Source organism: Trifolium pratense, linkage group LG7, assembly GCF_020283565.1.
Source record: "Trifolium pratense cultivar HEN17-A07 linkage group LG7, ARS_RC_1.1, whole genome shotgun sequence".
NCBI lineage: Eukaryota > Viridiplantae > Streptophyta > Magnoliopsida > Fabales > Fabaceae > Trifolium > Trifolium pratense.
Window position 1 is genome coordinate 56484743 of NC_060065.1, and position 20297 is coordinate 56505039.

At 36.1% G+C, this 20297-nt stretch overlaps 2 protein-coding genes and 1 pseudogene across 2 annotated transcripts; all 3 read right to left on the reverse strand.

Annotated features, from left to right (window-relative positions):
- Positions 1–68: 68 nt before the first annotated feature.
- On the reverse strand, positions 69–1009 carry LOC123896685 (annotated as a pseudogene).
- Positions 1010–6018: 5009 nt separating this feature from the next.
- LOC123896687 (ATP-dependent zinc metalloprotease FTSH 4, mitochondrial-like) lies at positions 6019–8105 on the reverse strand. Its single transcript, XM_045947046.1, has 5 exons — positions 8079–8105; positions 7916–7967; positions 7442–7690; positions 6900–7024; positions 6019–6312 (listed from the first exon to the last, which is right to left on the reverse strand). The coding sequence occupies exons 1-5, from the start codon at positions 8103–8105 to the stop codon at positions 6019–6021; spliced, it is 747 nt and encodes a 248-aa protein (XP_045803002.1).
- A 1735-nt stretch (positions 8106–9840) lies between these two features.
- LOC123894154 (inactive protein kinase SELMODRAFT_444075-like) lies at positions 9841–15038 on the reverse strand. Its single transcript, XM_045944061.1, has 10 exons — positions 14816–15038; positions 13710–14115; positions 13053–13210; positions 12878–12972; positions 11743–12782; positions 11259–11419; positions 11055–11131; positions 10816–10963; positions 10511–10660; positions 9841–10243 (listed from the first exon to the last, which is right to left on the reverse strand). The coding sequence occupies exons 2-10, from the start codon at positions 13891–13893 to the stop codon at positions 10172–10174; spliced, it is 2085 nt and encodes a 694-aa protein (XP_045800017.1). The 5' UTR covers positions 13894–14115; positions 14816–15038; the 3' UTR covers positions 9841–10171.
- Positions 15039–20297: the final 5259 nt, after the last annotated feature.

The window sequence follows — 20297 nt, forward strand, 5'->3', positions numbered from 1 at the left end:
TGATTTCTTGTGTTGCATTTAATTTTATGAGAAGAAGTAAAAGTAATTCTTTTTTTTTACTAAGTAAAAGTAAATTTTGAAAATGATATAAGTTGATTTTTTTCCTTATAATTTGCAGAGTACTCGATTGTGAAAAATTACAAAGTGTTTCCTATCTATAGAGTCACACTATTATTCTGATAATAATTGCTCCTCATAACCATCGGGATTTCCTTTTGTCATCCTAATCTCGTCCATCGCAGACATCATATGGCTAAAGGTCACAGCTTTGGCACCATCCCTTGCAGCCTCAAGAGCCGCAAGATTAACCATGTTTGCAAGGTCAGCCCCAGAGAACTGGTCTGTGTATATAGCTATCATGTCTAAAGAAACATCATTAGCCTTCGGCACCTACATGGAGAACGAAAATCATATCTGCGACATGCAACAAAATAAGATCAATGATTTCAAAGGATTAAAAGCATACCTTCGACAAGAGAGATTCCAAAATCTTTAGCTTTTCATCTGAATTTGGTTTGAGAACATCAACACAACGATCAAATCGCCCATTTTTAACCAAAGACATGTGTAGTGAGTCTGGAACATCAGTAGCGGCAATCACAAATATGCAATCATTTTGATTCGATCCATCAAGCTCCACAAGCAACTGATCGAAAGTCCTCTTCGTGTATATTTGATCGATCTCATCAATGAAGATTATACTCGGTCACCTCTTTTTCGCAGCAGCAAAGAGATCCCTTGTTAGAAACCAATCGCAGTAAAACAGAATATGGAAATAACAGGGCAAAATAACAGAGTTTTATTGATTCAAATGGAATGGAGTGTTACAGATTATAGGAAATGCGAATGTAATATGAACTACCAGAGCCAAGCTCAGTCAAGCAAGCACTATGCTTGCTTCCACATTCTCAACAGAAGAATAATCAAAGGTATCTTCCCTTTTCCTACACCTTCTCCTTATAACTTGGAAACTAACTCACCTGCCCCCTTTCTCTCTCTCCCACGTCATGAGAGTCTAACTAACTTTTGGCATCTTCCCTCTTCTAGAATATACCTTCCAAACTCTAGGGCCCACTGATGATTGCACTAATGATGAGTCATTATTATTGTTGCTAACAGACTGAGTTCTATCAATACTCCCTCCTGTTTGAACTGCCTTGTCCTCAAGGCTCAGGTGAGGAAACTGACTTTTCATCATGACACTATCTTCCCATGTAGCTTCCTCAATATTCTGCCCTTTCCATTGAACCAAAACCTGCTCAATGGTTTCATTCTGCACTTGCACAATTCTTCTAGCCAACACCACTTCAGGTTCAATGACAATCCCACTTTCCCCCTCTAAATCTGGTAGCTTATCTTCTCCATGGTAGTTGCCCACAGCTTTCTTCAATAGAGACACATGGAACACAGGATGAACCTTAGAACCTTCTGGTAATTCAAGTTTATAGGCTACTGCTCCCACACGAGCTACCACTGGGTAAGGACCAAAATATCTTGCTGCTAGCTTAGCATTTATCCTGCAGACAACAGATTGTTGTCTATGTGCCCTTAGCTTCACAAAAACCCACTCACCCACTTCAAAGGACCTGTCACATCTTTTCTTGTCAGCAAAATGTTTCATCCTATCTTGTGCCCTTACTAGCTGCTCTCTGAGCTGTCTGAGAGCCTCATCTCTGTCTACTAACTCTCTTTGCACAGCAGCTACCCTTGTCTCTCCTTGAACCCATCGTGTAATGACTGGTGGACTCCTTCCATACACAATTTCATAAGGTGTTTTTCCTGTAGCTGCACTATAACTGGTATTAAACCAATATTCACTCCAAGACAACCAATTAGACCATGTCTTTGGTTGATCAGAAATGAAACATCTTAAATAAGTTTCCAAGCAACGATTGACCACTTCTGTTTGACCATCAGACTCAGGATGGTAAGAAGTACTCATTTTTAACTTAGTGCCCTGTAACTTGAATAATTCCTGCCAAAAATTACTCATAAATATGGGATCCCTATCACTGACAATTGATAATGGGATTCCATGTAAACGAACCACCTCTCTGACAAAGACTTCTGCAATAGATCTAGCTGTATAAGGGTGCTTTAAGGGTGTAAAATGAGCATATTTTGATAATCTATCAACAATCACCAATATAGCTTCATATCCTTTGGATCTCGGAAGATTTGTAATGAAATCCATTGATATATCCTCCCAAATTCTCTCAGGAATGGGAAGAGGTTGTAATAACCCTCCAGGAGAACTAGTTAGGTACTTCTGCCTCTGACAAATGTCACAAGCCTTCACATATTCCTGCACAGTGTTTTTCATACCCACCCAGTACAGGTTTGCAGCCAACCTTCTATATGTTCTATAGAATCCAGAATGACCTCCTTGAGGGGTGGAGTGAAATTCAGACAACATAACAGGAATTAGAACAGATTTTGCAGACAGAACTAACCTGCCTTCATAAAGTAGCACTCCTTGCTTATATTCATATCCTGGTCTAGAATGAATATCAGCTTGTAAGTCTTTAATGATTTGTTGTAATTGCTCATCTTTTTGATTTTCAACTTTTACTATCAACTCATCTTTCCACTGAATACAACTGATTCCTTGACATAGTTCTCCTCCTTCATCAATTCTAGAGAGAGCATCTGCTCCCCTATTAAGCTTGCCTGGTTTATACACAATTTCAAAGTCATAACCAAGTAGCTTAGCAGCCCAGTTCTGTTGATCAGCTGTCACCATTCTCTGCTGTAGCAACTGCTTTAGACTCTTCTGATCTGTAGATACAGTGAATTTCCTTCCAATGAGGTATGGTCTCCAATGTTGAATAGCTAACACCACTGCCATTAGCTCTTTCTCATAAGCAGACTTAGCAAGATTTCTGACCCCTAGAGCTTTACTGAAATAAGCAATGGGTCTCTTTGACTGCATCAGAATAGCTCCAATTCCACCTCCAGAAGCATCACATTCAATAATAAACTCCTTACTAAAGTCAGGAAGTGCCAAAACTGGAGCAGTAGTAAGGCTCTTTTTTAAAGATTCAAAAGCCTTGTATGCTTCATCACTCCACACAAAAGCATCTTTCTTTGTAAGTTCTGTCAGAGGCTTAGCTATCTTCCCATAATTTCTGATGAATTTTCTATAATAACCTGTGAGTCCCAAGAACCCTCTCACACCTTTCACATTCTTTGGAATGGGCCAATTAGTCACACTCACCACTTTATTAGGGTCTACTGCTACTCCTGTACCATTAATCAAATGACCCAAATATTCTATTGATTGTTGACCAAATTGACACTTCTTTTTGTTAGCCACCAGTCCATGCTTCTGTAAAATCAGTAATACCTGCTCCAGGTGCATCACATGTTCTTGCCAAGATTCACTATATACCAATATGTCATCAAAAAAGACCAAAACAGTCTTTCTCAATAAAGGTTTGAAAACTTCATTCATTAAACTTTGAAAAGTAGATGGTGCATTCATGAGACCAAAAGGCATTACCATAAACTCATAATGACCTTCATGTGTGCGAAAAGCTGTCTTGTGCACATCTTCCTCCTTCACTCTCACTTGATGATAGCCTGACTTTAAATCAAGCTTGGAGAAGTATTTGGCTCCATGTAATTCATCAAGTAATTCCTCTATAACAGGAATAGGAAATTTGTCAGGTACAGTAGCTTTATTCAATGCCCTGTAATCTACACACATCCTCCAACTCCCATCTTTCTTTTTGACTAGAATGACAGGGCTTGAGAAAGAACTAGTGCTAGGCCTTATGATCCCTGTAGCTAACATTTCCTTCACTTGTTTTTCAATTTCATTCTTGTGATGGTGGGGATATCTATATGGCCTAACATTGACAGCTTCATGTCCATCTTTCAAGGCAATCTCATGTTCTTTCAACCTTTTGGGAGGCAATCCTTTAGGTTCCTGAAACACCCCTGCACACATACTCAACAGTTGTTCCAGTTCCCTTGATTGCTCCTCATCTAAGGAATGAAAGACACCTCTATTTACCTTGTTCATTTTCCAATCCACACCCTCATTCCTCCATGGCTTACACACCACACTATGTAATGTTTCCATATTGCTCAACTGACTATCCACCCCTTTCATAGTGATCCATTGTTCATTGTACCAAAAGCTCATAGTTTGCTTTTGCCAGTTTACTATCATGTCTCCAAGGGTACGGAGCCATTCAATTCCTAACACCACATCAACACAACCCAAGTCAAAAATCTGTGCATCCACCCTAATTTGCAGCTCATCCATCGCAATTTCTAACTGGGTGCATACCCCATTAGTTTTGGCACATGAGCCATCACCTAATTTGATACTCATTGCAGGACCATCAATTCTTTCCCAATTCATTTTTTGAACTAATTGTTGAGAAATAAAGTTGTGTGAAGCTCCACTGTCAATTAATATCACCACTGGAACTTCGTGAATGGAACCTCTAACCTTTATCACCTGCGGTTTCGAGCTAGGTTGATGGTTAATTTGGTGCAGTTGTCTCAACTCCAGTACACTCATCTCACCATGAGCTTCTTCTTCTTCACTGTCTACTTCGACAGCTATTAACTTCCCTTCTGATTCATCCTCATCATCATCAATCACCAACACCTTGAGATGACGTTCAGGGCATTGATGCTTGAGGTGATTCGCTCCACCGCATCGGAAGCAGAGTCCTTTCTTTCGCCGTTCCATGAGTTCATTATACGAAAGAGAAGAGTATCCTCTGTCGCGGTTTTGGTTGCGTCGTGGATCATTTGAATTGGGCCGGTCTTGCTTAGGCCCACCTCCTCCTTCCTTAGATCCATCACCCGATCCATTTTTCACAAAGACCCAATCAGACCGGTCCTTTTGCGAACCACTAATTCCGGTTCGGTTGGACCCATGAACCGGTTTATGTGGTCTATTAAACCCTGGTCCATCTTTCTTCGTCTCCCTTTCAACGGCACGTGCGACTTGCAGAACCTTCGATCTCGTTAATTCTCCCACAACCGATAAACTACGCACCTTCCCTCTAATTTCTTCCTTCAATCCATGTAGAAAATAGCCCAGAAATTGCTTATCTGGTAATCTCGGAATCTGAGCGGTGAGATACTCAAAGTCGTTGATATAATCATCAACGCTCCCTTTCTGACGGAGCTCCGTCAACTGTTCATAAACGTCCCCTTCTCCTTGTCCACCATATCTCTCCAACAACTCCTGCTTCAACGTCTCCCAATCCAATTTTTCATTTTCATTAATCAATGAATTGAAAAAGTGAATCGTTCCTCCTTCCATACATAACTGCGCCAAGTTCACCTTTATCTCCGGTCGAGTGTTCTGAACACGGAAATACACTTCTGCTCTTGAGATCCATCCAGCTGGATCCTCACCGTTGAACATCGGTAGCTCAACCTTCTTCACCGATCGACGAAATTCAGCTAAAGAATCGTCATCGAGATGATTACTGTCCGAGTGAGATTGGCGTCGCATCGATCCCTCAATGGATTTCTTTGCTGGATCTACTGCGATTTCATCTTCGACAGCAATCGATTTTCCAATACTCTTCTCAAACAGCGCTATGAGTCGCGCTTGATTCTGCTCCATATTGTGTAGAGTTGTTTTCACTCCACTCAACTCTGCTTCTAACGAAGCGATCTTCTCATCCATGTTTCGAATCAATTGAATCTGGGTTGTATTCTTAGGCATTCACTGATCCTCTTATCACGATCCGGTAGGTCGGACCAATTTGTTAGAAACCAATCGCAGTAAAACAGAATATGGAAATAACAGGGCAAAATAACAGAGTTTTATTGATTCAAATGGAATGGAGTGTTACAGATTATAGGAAATGCGAATGTAATATGAACTACCAGAGCCAAGCTCAGTCAAGCAAGCACTATGCTTGCTTCCACATTCTCAACAGAAGAATAATCAAAGGTATCTTCCCTTTTCCTACACCTTCTCCTTATAACTTGGAAACTAACTCACCTGCCCCCTTTCTCTCTCTCCCACGTCATGAGAGTCTAACTAACTTTTGGCATCTTCCCTCTTCTAGAATATACCTTCCAAACTCTAGGGCCCACTGATGATTGCACTAATGATGAGTCATTATTATTGTTGCTAACAGACTGAGTTCTATCATCCCTCATCCTTTGTGCGCCATCACCAAAATATGTTTCAAATTCACGTCCATTGCATGAGAAGAAAGGAACCCCAGCCTCTCCAGCAACGGCTCTTGCCAACATCGTTTTACCTGTGCCAGTCGGGCCAGCAAGCAAATAACCTTTTGGGATCATCTTACCTAGACGAGCACAGCACTGTTGCAAGGGAAACATGTTATCTAACCGAATAATGAAGGCCTTCATATGTAGTCAAAAGAATCCATGACTAGTTTACTAACATTACTAACAACTAACATTTACCTATAAAAAAAATAACAGCATAGGCCATTTTAGGAACCTATGTTGGACATGTCACCGAAATTTGTTTACCGATTCTCATAAGAAACCAACCAACAATGCAAACAATAACTACTAAGCAAGTTATTTAGAGGGGTGTCTAATAGGGTGCTCCACCAGAGGCAAAGTGGTGCGGTTTTGAACCACCTTCTTTTGGCCATTACAATAGGTTTCAACCATTACAATAGCTTGATGTATTTTGAAATTCAAGTGCTAAAATGTTATAGTAGCAAATGTTAACACAGACAATGTTAGTAGAGAGGACCAAAACTGCAGGTCTGGCGTTAAAAACCAAAAAAAGACATTCATCCATCGTCAAATCTAAGTATAAATTGATTGAATGAACAATTTCAAGAATGAATACTCTAATTTAATATAAAGACGGTGGATTATTATCCGAAGCAATAGAATGATTTATTGAGAATTATAATTCTAGGGAAGTCTACCTCAGGATCTCGAAGGTACTCAACAATTTCTTTTAGTTCTTTCTTTGGATAATAAGCACCTATTACGTCCTTGAATGTAATATTTGACTCTACAATGGGCTTCACTTCTTCATTCATACCAAGTCCTGGAAAAGGTGAAAGTGTAAAACAGAGAATGTGATTGTGATTTCAGCAATAAAGCACAGATAAAAGTAACCCTATTTTTTTTTTTTGTAAACCAAAGGTACCCTCTGCGCGCAACTGCAGAGACTAATCCCCTTGAGGTAACTGAGATTCATTTAAAGGGTTGACTTCTCCCAACAAATGTTTCTCCATACGCACTGGTCGGGGATCGAACCCAGGACCAAATGGAAAAGTAACCCTATTTTTTTTATCATGATTACTACCGGAAGACATCAAGTTAACTTCATAGTCCCCAACAAAAGATTATGATGAATGCTACCAGATAAATATGTAAGAATACTCATTTATCTAATTTATCGTAAGATTACTTTAATTGGCATGAGGTTACACAAGTCCACAAAATCCAAATAGTAACCAACCTCTTTGCAAAGTGTTGAGTAAAAATTGACTTTGATCCAACCTATCAAGTTTGACCAATGCTTTAACATACTGAGAAAGCGCTTCAGGATTAGCATGTAGAGATGACTGACTTTCAAATTCTCTGATGACAGCTTCAGGATTATTTTGTTGACTGGTTTCATCATGTAGTCCTCCAAGTAGTCGACGAGACAGATTACCAAGAAAGCTTGATTGGAATCTCTCCTGGGAGGAGAGAAGCCTGTTTCCTCCTGTAGAAATTGAACATAACAATAGCTAAATAAAGGACAACAATTGGTGTCCCCACGTCAGTTGGCAGGGACATCGCATTATATGTGCATGAGTCGGTGTTCGAACCCCGAACACTCTACTTATTAAGGTGGATTTTCTAGTCACTAGGCTACTTAACAATGAAAAAAAAGACAACCAATTGTTGAGAAAAATAAATCCACCCCAAACAAGAAAGAAAGTCATACTTTTATGAAACAAAGGTTTGAGCTTTGCAAGTTCTGATTGATGCCTTGTCGCCTGTAAAAGTTAAATGACAAAGTAAAGATAAAGATCATAGTTTTCATATTCACGCAGATCTGCCCTTAAAAATCAAAACTTTTCAATCGAATGAATAACTAACTTACTTACTTGCGTTATCATAACCCTCCAAGCCATGTCACATAGAGTTCGCAGGTAATATAATCAACACTCTCTGTTGTGAATTACGACGCTCTCTGTTTGCGTTGCACCTTAAACAACAAACCTTAGGTTTTTTCCGAGAATTACTTGTTGGGTTCTTTTGCATGCTTGGAGAAGGGGTAAGGCTTAACTTCCCACCTCTATTAATTAGGCGGAAAAAAAAATTTGACAAAATTAATTGGCCAAATTTAAAATGTCCTAATGGTGTTTTTTTTTACTGATGAGTTGAGGATCGAACACATAGTAACAACACCAAGTGATTGAGTTCACTAGTTCCTCGTATAAAATTATTGACTCTAGTAATATGGAGAAGACACAATTGTTTCAAGCACCGATAGAATACGAAGCGCTCCTTGTTTCAAAGGGGGAAGACACGAGACTTATAGCATACTACTCAAATCCCTCACTATTTTTTTTTTTTGGAAGACTAATAAGCTAGCTTATAGCTTTTACCTTATAAGATAAAAGCTCCGTCTGGTAAGCATTTTTAAAAACAAGCTCTTTTGATTCCATGTGTTGTTACCTTATTTTATTAGCTTATAGCTTATTTTTCAAATACTATTTCAAGTAGCTTATGAGCTTATAGCTTATCATTTTTTCTTTCAATTTTACCCGTATCAACTTATTTGAAAAAAATTAAATATTAATTAAACATATTTATTTATGTCATTTCATATTTATAAGCTAGTTCAACCGCTAGTTTTACCAAACACTACAAATTCAATCTGCTACTTAGGTAACGGATACACTCCAAAAACACCCTACCATAACTGTAGAAATCCATCTTTTGTCTTGACTATGATTCGAGGAAGATCTGGACTTCGAGTACATCTTAACCCCGATCCTCGTTAGATTACGAGACTTTGACTTTAAATTTGACCCCTTTCCGTTTTGGAGTCCGGGGAAGTTATTTCTTGCCCTCGCAGGGTTTTTTTGGAATTTCGGCTCTAAAAATTTATTTATTTATTTTATTAAATTATAGAGTAGTTTTAAATTTAAGTTTAATTTCGAAATTCGTCCCAAGTTGACCCTGAGGATATCATACTTTGATGCCTTGTTATTTGTGTGAATATATAATGCCAAAACATAGTCGAGAAACAAGGAGATGATAATCACTGGAGTGTGTCCAGTTGATGAATCCACCTTTCATTTTTTCTTTTAAAATTAAAATTAAAGTTGATAAAATAAAATAATAGTCTGGATTTAATTGTGAAAAAATGTCACGAGACACAATCCTCTCCCAAGAAACAATGCCACTTGATCACGTTTTTGTCCATTGTCATTATCAGCCAACCAATATCATTTTGTTTTGCTTACAAACTTCAAAAGTTACACCTCATTAGTAATGATTAAAGCTAACTCAAACTCACTTTTCAACTTGTCCTCGTTTGTTTGCTACTTCCTTGTTAAACTTAGTCGTGTCTCCCACCTTAGTTGCCTTTTGTTTGCATCTTTGTAGCACTAATACTTTCGATCAAAATCATGCATGTCCGAACTCCAATCAAATTACTACATGTGTTGATGTGTTAGCGTCGAATTTGGTGTCTGCATCTGTGTGTTAACTTCATACGTTTGCATCTCCAATGATAAATATTGCCAGAAGTTTAGAAGTTAAATTTATAGGCACCAGGGTCGGCCCTGAGCAAGGGTAACATGACCCTTCTCACATAAGAACCAAAACATGTCTGTAAAATGTAAACACACATAAGCATTGGAGAGAGTTTACAAAAAGCTTTTTTAACCACTTGAAGAGCAATGGAGCATAGAAGAGCCATATACTATAAAGCTCCTGAGTTTGTTGAATGCCGTTTATATAGGCACATGTTTACAATTGTTTTTTGAAGAATTTCAAGGGATTAGCTTCTATTCTATATTTGTTACCTTGTTTATCCTACATTCCCTCTACTATACAGAAATGTAAAATTATATCATTGCGGAGATAAATAAAACTATATAATACAAAAGCACGACAAGAATGCAGTTTTCATGGTGAACCACTTTTGCAATAGGCAGGTCTGTAGTTTCGTTCTTCAGAGTGAGCTTCAAAGGGAAGGGGAAACTCTGAAATGGCGTGGTGATTCCATGACTGTGTCGCCCTCTAGTATTCGCAAAACCTATGATCATACAAGCACAAGTATGCCATCAGGCTCAGGCAAGGAAAGCATAAAATGGTGCTACAGCATGTCAAAAGAATTAAGGTCATAGTGTTATTGTATGCCAAAATATATTAAATAAATGCCAATGTTTTTCTCGTGTGTCAAATAACTAAGGTGTGATTAAAGCCTATATCTGTTTCAAATCAAGTTCAACAAAATATGCAAATGAAACACATTCATGTACAACTTGACCAAACTAAAAATCTGTTGAGAAATTCTCCTTACCTGTGACATGCGTGGTCTGGAATAAGGATCTCGCCTTATGCATAAGGATGCCGCATGTAGCATGCAAGTGACCTCGTCTTCTGAATAGTGACTTCCCAACCTTGGATCAATCAGTTCCTCAATGGCATACTCTTCTAATAGTGGTCGTGCCTGCATATTATCCAAATCCCTCAGACAATTACTCAAGGTAAAAAATCATAACTCCAGTATCATATTCTCGTCAACATTTAAAAATCTTGAAATGATGCCAATATCAGATAATTTAAGAACCATAATAATTACATAATAATATCGTTTTAACTTACCCACTCGGTAAGACACTGCTGTCCCTTAGGCCGGTTGATATCCACAGCTTTACGCCCAGTCACAAGCTCCACTAATACAACTCCGAAAGAATATACATCAGCCTTTTCAGTTATTTGTCCACTTTGAGCATATTCGGGAGCCAAATACCTACATAGTAGCAACATAGTTTAATTGCATTGTTGTTATTGATTGGGATAATTAAGCAACGGAACTAATTAAGGAGTAACACACCACATACCCGAATGTCCCAATAACTCTAGTTTCCACTCCAGTGTCTCCATCAGGCTGCCACCTTGCTAGTCCAAAATCACCAACCTTGTAGAATTTCGCACAATCAAGTAATGAACCGAAAACATTATATCAGATAGATTAATTAACTACGCCTTTAGTTATAAACTATAAGACTGCATAATCGCACAAAGCAGGCCAAACATAACACTACCAGTGGTTCAAAATCATGAGTGATAAGAATGTTGTTAGGCCGCATGTCACGGTGGACGATGCATCCCACTCTGCATTCTTCATGAAGATATCGCAAACCTCGAGCAGCACCAACAGCAATTTTATGACGTGCAGACCATTCTAATGGTTTCCGTTGTCTCCCTGAAAAATTCCAAGTAATGTGTCAACTTATTAATTACAGTTAAGACAGTATCAGTAATACCCAATATCATTATACCTGAATAATATCTAATATACGTAACCAAGTCATATCTAGTAGTTTTAAGGACACTGATCCCTTAGCTTTTCGAAAATGAAATACTCTAATATTTGATGAGACTAATAACTTTTAATAAAAATATATGAACATAGCATTTGATGGACTATATCATTATTGCATATTGAACAACATCGGTAAGTTCAACCCAATTCAAAAACACAATTATATAAGGACATCGTTTGGTATGGAAGCAAAAAGAAATTACCATATAGATGAGTATCCAATGATCCATTGCATATGTATTCATAAACCAATAACCTTCTTTTATCCTCTATACAGAACCCGATCAACATAACAACATTTCGGTGCTGAGCACAACTCAGGACTTCAACCTCCGAGCAGAATTCAAGATCACCCTGAGAACTAGCCAATTTATGTTGCTTGACAGCAATAACTTGCCCCTCTGGTAGAACCCCTCTGTGAACAGATCCATATCCTCCTTCTGCCAAGAAATTGGCCGGTGAAAATCCACAAGTAGCTAGCTCCAACTCAGCATAGCTGAACCATCTTGGAGGTTTTCCAAAAACAGGAGCCTTGTGTTGACATATTGAACATAATGGAGGTGGACCAGGTGCGGCGTTTCTAGATAATGCTACCACTTCTCTTATGCTTCCACTGAATTCCAAGTCAGCCTTAAAGGTCGAGGTTTCAATTTCAGCTTCTCTGTCAAGCCTGGAGAACTTTTCTAGCAAAGCTCTAGTTGTAGACGTTTCAAGCCTAGCATGAGAACGAGAACTCTCTGATCTTTCTTCTTCACGTTGAGATGATTGTTTATGCAAAAATAGATCTGTAATCCACGGCTGAAATCGCAAGCTTGCTGAAGATGTGGACAAATTTTCACTATCTGTGTCAGAGATAGTACCATCAGTTTCTTGATTTTCTATGATAGTTTCTTCTTTCTTTGACTCGGCAATGATCTCGGAGACAAAAAATGGTGAAGTTCCAGGATCAGAGCTTGAAACCGATGAAGTTCCAACTTCAGTTGCAGTAAATGATGTCTCTAACTCGGGGCTGCTAGTTGGCGTGACAACTTGTCCAATTGTAGATTTCAAAGAACCATTCTTCTTCTTGGATTGTTTTCCAGGCATATCGTGCTGCTCGGAAGGTAATGAACAAGTTTCTTCAAGATCCTTCTTTTGCGATCCTACCAAATTGAAGCGGAGTACCTTCGGTTGGGAACCCTTCATACCCGCAATGTTACACTGAAGTTCTTCCATGCATTGTTTTTCTTCATGCTTGAGATTTCTGTAAAGAACACAATACCAAAATAAAAATAGTATACCAGAAATTGTGAATTCATCGATTATGTTTCTAAATTGTATTACAAGATAGACTATTACTTATCAAAGACGACCCAGTTGGCTTGAGCTTTCTTGGCTTCTGCAGCCACTGCTCCACAAGGTGATCCAGAAACAATTTTAATCCTGACATTTATCTGTCGAACAATGATTAGCATATCGATACAAACACAATACAACATTCCCAGTAAACCTTTTATACATCAAGGCTACTAACCTTATTTGGATCATAGACATCATGGAGCTGAAGGATCATTTGAGAGCAAGAATCGGTGATATCATTCTTTTGCTCTGAGCTAGCTCCCAGTATTGTTGACTTCTTGTGTCCATTAGCACAGTCACCAGCAAACCTCGGAAAACCCCATAATTTTCGGCCTATATAGGAGCAGAGCAGGAACAAAGTTAAATACACAAAGGGGAAGGGTGTTGGTTCAAAATGTGCATTCAATAAACGGATAACAAAGTTCATAGTCATCCTTAATCAAGAAAGTTAAGCAAACATCCTAGTCCTACAAACTTTATGTTCCGATAACAAAACAAAATTACAAAGTGAGTTGAATGTGAAGTGATTAATGTTTGAATACATTCACCTAAAAGTGTGTTGAACACTAAATTTGAGTGTAAAAATCACGTTTGAAGTCCAAAACTACAAATCCTAACTTCAAGATAGAATCAATTCTAGAAGCAAATTAACTACAAATTCCAATGGACATCACTCAAACACATCAAAATCAATTTTATGAGTCTAGAATCACTTTTTGCATTTCTTTCCGTGAAATCAAACGAACGCTAAAGAAACACATCTATCAAAAAGACATGCATCAACAAACATCAGACCAAAAAACAAGTAGAAAATGAGGCAAAAGAAAAAAACCTGAACTTTGTGAAGGTACAACCACTAGCAGAGTAATGCAATCACCAGGTTGAACAACATTAGTTAGAGACCAAACAAGAGCAGTCTTTGGAATTTCCTTTGATGCCTTGACAGCAACAATAACCTTCTTAGCACCATCACAAACTTTTTCATGCTTCCCTCGCTTCGGTTGTTCTCGACTCATCGCTACAAGCCTACAACTAAACTAATAATCCCACTAAAATTTCCTTCCTCAACAAATATCACTCAATAACCATAACCATCATAGATTTTTGGTATATAACTAAACTAGTTGCCTTCATTTTTCTACAAAACTAAACTAAAAAAAGAACCTTATGCCAAAGATTACTCTATATAGTAAAATGTTATTGACATTTTAAGTGATCCTAGAGAGATTTTTTATAGCCTGCACAATCCCACATTTAAAGAATTAATAATAAGATATAATGTCAACAATAATGCAAAGTTCAATAAATTAACAATGTGAGACATACACATAGGTCAACTATATCATTTCATTGCTATGGAAGAAGAATGAATGAAGACTAAAAACATCATTAACCACTAGAAAACAAGTAGAATAAGGACGGCAAAAAAAAGTTCCAAACCTTTCTTTTTCTCTATTATTATTATTATAATTTTTATCAAACATTACATTGAAGTTCAAAAGCACTGACACGGACACTCGGACACATAATAATTTGAAAAAAAGACATAATTAAGTATAATTATAAGTGTCAGCGTGTCAGTGTCGTTGTCTGAATCGACGCGTGTCCGACACCGGGACAGAGAGTGTCCGGGCTTCATTGCTCAACTTCAACACATTCAGCAAAAATATAAAAATACAAAACAAACAACCACAACCAAAAAATAATGTACTCTCTAGTCTCTTTAATTCAACTAACACAGTCTCTAACACAAAAAATATAATAAAAACATGAAATGAAATTCATCAACATCAAAACCTAACTGAAAAAGAAAAACATCATTAAAACCAAACACATGAAAACAAAGACACACAACACAATGAGCTGAAAAGATAACGAACCCTTTTGTACAAACATGAAAAGCTGAAAGATATATGAAGTGAAGTGTATTTTACTTACTTTGCAGCATTTTGTTCTTGAGTTCCATTGAAAAGTAGAATGGTACAGAAGAGAATGAAAGAAAAGATAAGAAAGGTAGAAGAAAAATGGTGAAAGAGAAGAGAGAGTGAATGAGTAGAATACAAATATGGTTCTGTTGTGCTTGAAATGAAAGTGTGTGACAGAGACTTGGCAAAGAGAAAACACTGAACCGTATTCATTGTTATAATTTATTGCTATAAGTATTTCAAAAGTAAACAGTGATGAGTGTAGTTAATGTGATTCAAAATTAGTATTTAATGTAATTTTCAGACCATTAATAATGTGACAAAAAAAAATACTAGTATATAAAGTAAATTTTCTTAAATTAAATTTTTCAGTAGAAATCAAATCACTTTTTTTATTGACTGAATCAGATTTTGTGCAGAGAAAGTGGGCTATAAAAACTGTCTTATTTGTATAGTATAGTGTACCAGTAAATTAATTTATTTTTGTCATTTTTAAATAAGAAAAATGTTAAGCGTTGTATCAGGTGTATTTAAGCATATTAATATGTAGAATTAATTTATTAAAAATTGAATTTTTTTATTTTTTGAAAACTCGGTATCTGGTCTTAGGACTGACTAATTCGATCGGAGCAATCTCATCGTTTACTTGCGGTCCCATTTGAAGACAGAGTTTTTTGCTCCGTATGAACAGTAGCCCATCAAAATTGGCACTAGAGAGAATCAAATCTGAGACATATTCCAAGAACACATGCCAACACAACTAAACCAACCCAAGTAACTTTAAAAATTGAAATATTTAACTTTTAAATAAATAATTTTTAAAAGAATAATTATAAAAGACATCATTCGATTTCCTTAAACATATACTACTCAACAAGAATATTGTATTGTATTTACGGTCACTTATTCACTCTAAAATACTCCCTCCGGTCCTTTTTATAAGGAACACTTAGGGCAAAAAAATTGGTCCTTTTTATAAGAAACTTTGACCAATTTTCAAATGTTTTAAATGTTCAATTTCACTTATGCCCTTATTTATTATGAGAGAGAATTTAAAAATAAATAAATTAGTTGAATAAAGAGTAATTAAATAAGGGTATATATGGAATAAATTTAAATTTATAAGAGTATTAAATGAAAATAATTATGTTAAATGTGATTCCTTGGTCTGTGTGATTTTTTCAAATTGTTCCTTATAAAAAGGACGAGGGAGTATGAAATTATCCGGCTACTAGTAAAACCCTTTATAAAATATAGAAAGAGAAAAAATTAAAATAGACCGGACTCTAGTCTATTAGGTATCTATCTACTCGGATTCGATATGAGATTGCTGGCTGGGGTACAGGAACATCACAAATGCATTGCATTAAATACAGAGAAAAATGAGAAGACATGACATTTGTGCACAAACTGTCTGCATGCTCTTTCTTTCTTTGCTCAATTGTTTCCTGCATGCATTAAATCTAAACTTTATTTTTCAGATTTATCGAGAATTCAATGTATTTAGTACATGCAGGGACGGAGGCACATAGACCATTCTGGGGGCACAAGCCTGCACTACATTTTGAGAATTTTTTTATATAGTATGCATGTGTTCACACTTGACTAACTAGGCCCACAATAATTAACCACCCAATAGAAAGTTTGATCTATTGTTTAGCTATTGCTTGTTTGAGATTGGAATTTTTTCAACAATAACTTTGATATTTATTTAGTTATTGGCTCAATTTTATAGTTCAAAGTTTTCTCCTATTCAATTATTGGCTCTAGATTTTCAACTTAAAAATTATTTTATAGATGTATGTTGTGAAGATGCATTTTCAAAATTAGAGGGGATTAGTGATATATTAGTATAAAACTACAGTGGAGACAAGAAAACATATTGTTTATCTGTTAGTATATATTTTTTTTTTAAAGTTATCTTTGATACTACATGTGGCAACAATTATGAAAGAGCTTTATCTGCTATGAAGATTATCAAGAATGAGTTGCAAAATAGCATGGTGGATCAATGATTAAATGATTGTTTAGTTACTTGTATAGAGGTGTTTTTATTGAGATTGAAAATGAGAAAATCATTCAATATTTTCAAAATATGGCAGATCGTAGAGAAAATTTGTGATATATATATATATATATATATATATATATATATATATATATATATATATATATATATGCGCTAAAAAATGAAATATAAAATATATTTAATGCTACAAATATATGGTGCCCCCTCTCCATGAAATTTCTAGCTCCGTCACTGAGTACATGTATAGATTAATTTAATGATTCAATAATTTTCTAGGTCATATCTTAAGATCATCTTCAATGATGTAGTACCTATTAGATACTCATGGTACTTATTAGGTACTATCATTGGAGCACAACACATTTTAGTACCAAATAAGTACCACTTATCAAATAAGCACACTCTCTCATAGTACCTGATAGAATTTGTGAAACTCATTTATAAAAAAATGTAGAGTTATTGATGAGATGTGGAGTTATTTGTGGGATCCGTTTATAATTTTTTAAGAGGTGTTGTGCTGGGTTGGAGAGATCGAGTGTTTATTAGGTACTATTATTAAAAAAATTATATATGAGTGATGCCTACACGGGATCCACTTATGTACCCAAAATTAAATTGTCAATTTTTCATTTTTTTTTATTTTTTGATTTTCACCACCGCTATCTGATTAATTTGACTGTTTAATCTAGTTCGGATATCAGTTTTGACATCAAGTGGTTTCGATCCTCTTTCGATCACAGTTGTGAAGATTGAACTTTTGTCCTTCTTACCAAATCAAGCATAAATCACTACTAGACTAATTAACGACAGTAAATTTGTAATTTTTTAAGATGTTCCGTAAATTTTGAATTATTTAATGTGAATGATTTTACCGTGTACTCCAAGTGGAGATTTTGAAATATGAAGGGGTCATTTAATGCTACATGGACCTTGCTTGCTTACCCCTAAAGATACTGTCTGCAAGTACTATCCAATTAAGACTGTGTCCTACCCTGCCCTGCCCTGCCCTGCCATAAGAACAACATGGGAACTCGATCTTCTTTTCGCCGTTGTTGCATTTACTAATTCTTACCAACTTTTCCCTTTGCTTATTCCCTTGTTTCAAAAGCTGAATCAAGAAGATTCAAAATTGTTTCAAACTCATGTCTTATCGACTTGTCTTATGAAAGGTAGGGTTAAAATTGCAAGATGTTGAAAATTAGAGGGCAAAAAATGCAAGAAACTAAATGAGGGAAAACAACACACCAAAAGTTATCATAAACATAACGAAGAAACTCATACGATAGACTCGTATAAATCTGTACATTTTTCTGCAGGCCACAAGCTCCTCGTCTCTAGGAATGACAATAAAATCCATACTGGCGGATACCCGTCTAAACCATACCCGCTTTGACGGATAATTGGTACATTTATACTCATCCCGAACCCATCTCGATTATACTAAAAATTAGGCTTCGCTTTTTTAAATTAGAAATGTTTAAACAATATCTTAAATTACATTCATATATTTATTTTTTATTTTTAATTTGAGTATTAAACAAACCATTTTCTCTATTTCTTTTCTTTATTTAAAAAAATATTGGCGAGAAAAAATAATTTTGGACATTTAAACTTTTTTTAATAAAAAATACTAAAATACAATCTAAATTCATGTGAAAATAGGCGTAATGGGATATCCGAAACTCGTTGGGGATATTCAGTCCCCGTTGGATATGGGTTTGATGTTATATTTTTTATCCCCGCTCGAATTTGTGATGGGTGTGAAAGGATTGAGTACCTATTAAGTACTATTATAAAAAATAATAAATTAGTGATGTGTCAATGTAGGACCCATTTAAGTACTCAAAATTGAAGTGCTCCATTGTGAATGGTCTACGATAGTCATAATCGTGAAATTAGACAAATTGTCCGCTTTTAGTTCATTGTCGCATAATATATACAAGTATATAATAGTACACTCAAAACTCAATATTTTAGATGTTTTTATAAACTTTGTAACCGACACTTTTAATAAATGATATATCTGATATTCGACATGTATCGGTGTCTGAGAGAAGAACACATATACATGTGATTGAATTTGTGATTGACTTTAGTAGTATTAAGTTTTTCCTCAATTGGTCAACTATATTGAATAGATACGATAAAAGAAGGTGGAGTCATGGATTGAAGAAGGGTGGGGCAAGAACAAGATTGTGTATGATCATACCTTATCCACCCCGCTGTGAACTAAAAACACATGCAAAAGTCAATTTCCCGACAACTGTATTAGACAACTCTAGGAATATCCCAATTCTCTCTTAAATCGCAAACCTGTTATAACTATAAGTGCTGATAAGTTCTCTGTAAAATTGATTTTAGTTAGAAGTTAGTTTCGGTAAAAATGATTTATGTTTTGATGTTAGCAAGACCTTTGTACAAAAGTAAGTTATACCATAAATTTAAATATAAAAATCGTGTTTGAAGATAAAAAATTACAAACTCGAGTTTCAAATTATAATTGATTCTAAAGACAAAATTACTTATAATTTTTTGGAATCTTTTTGATAGAACAATAATCATTGTTCAACAGGACACGTCGCCTGACCATTTTTGTTAGAAAAACTATCGATACTAAGAGCCGGTCGAACCTTTCGTTGAATTATCAGCTCTGATATCATTGTTGAGCCACGAGGGGACAGCCGATGGATCATCCACATTGGGTTCAGAATAACCATACAAGTGAGTTTGACACCACACTTTTACCCAAAACCTCAACTCAAGTGATTATGTTTATGCGCCTTGTTAATATTTTGATAGCTCGGAGAAATTGAATGGTAAGAGCTTAGAAAACTTGAAAAAGAGTAAAAATCATAAGATTTCATATTGATAATGAAAATGAGTACAATTGATACCCTTATATAGAGTTCCTAGAGGGATAACTAACCAACCATCTAATTAACAAACTAACTAACTCACTAACTAATTGAGATTCTATGTAATTATTTTCAATTCTTAAGGGTCATCTCAGTTATAAAACGTTCAACATCAACTTATTTAAGTAATATGAAACTTAATCTCACACTTGTCACAACACTCACACACCCCTTGGACACAAAGTTTTGGGACGGAAGAAGTGGATATGTATAACCTGTTCGTTCGTGTCCTATATTTTATATTAACAATATCGACCGTGACTTATAAAAAAAAAGATATCAATTGTGTCGTATCAAGTGTGAGTGTCGGAGTTTATGATTCATGGTGTACTACTTATACGATAGAATCCCTACATACAAAAAAGAGTAAAACAACAATTTCACAGGCTCAATAATGCAAGCCCTCATGGGTGGGTCACTTGGAATTTGTGCTCACATGAAATTCATACCTTTCAAGGTGCTCTAGCCTCTAGCTACACCTCATGTTTAACTTTCTTCTATGAAAATATGAGAAAACTGGGTCAGCCCAGCCCCCACCTTAAGGGCCGGCC

Excerpts from the sequence above, each read along its gene's own strand:
- LOC123896687 (XM_045947046.1), bottom strand. The coding sequence starts at position 8,105 with ATGGCTTGGAGGGTTATGATAACGCAA. Across the intron at positions 7,691-7,915 it reads CAAACCTTTGTTTCATAAAA|GAGGAAACAGGCTTCTCTCC; the intron begins GTATGACTTTCT and ends CAATTTCTACAG. Across the intron at positions 7,025-7,441 it reads ACTCAACACTTTGCAAAGAG|GACTTGGTATGAATGAAGAA; the intron begins GTTGGTTACTAT and ends CACCTTTTCCAG.
- LOC123894154 (XM_045944061.1), bottom strand. The coding sequence starts at position 13,893 with ATGAGTCGAGAACAACCGAAGCGAGGGAAGCATGAAAAAGTTTGTGAT. Across the intron at positions 12,973-13,052 it reads ATGTCTATGATCCAAATAAG|ATAAATGTCAGGATTAAAAT; the intron begins GTTAGTAGCCTT and ends ATTGTTCGACAG. Across the intron at positions 10,964-11,054 it reads AGAGTTATTGGGACATTCGG|GTATTTGGCTCCCGAATATG; the intron begins GTATGTGGTGTG and ends GCTACTATGTAG.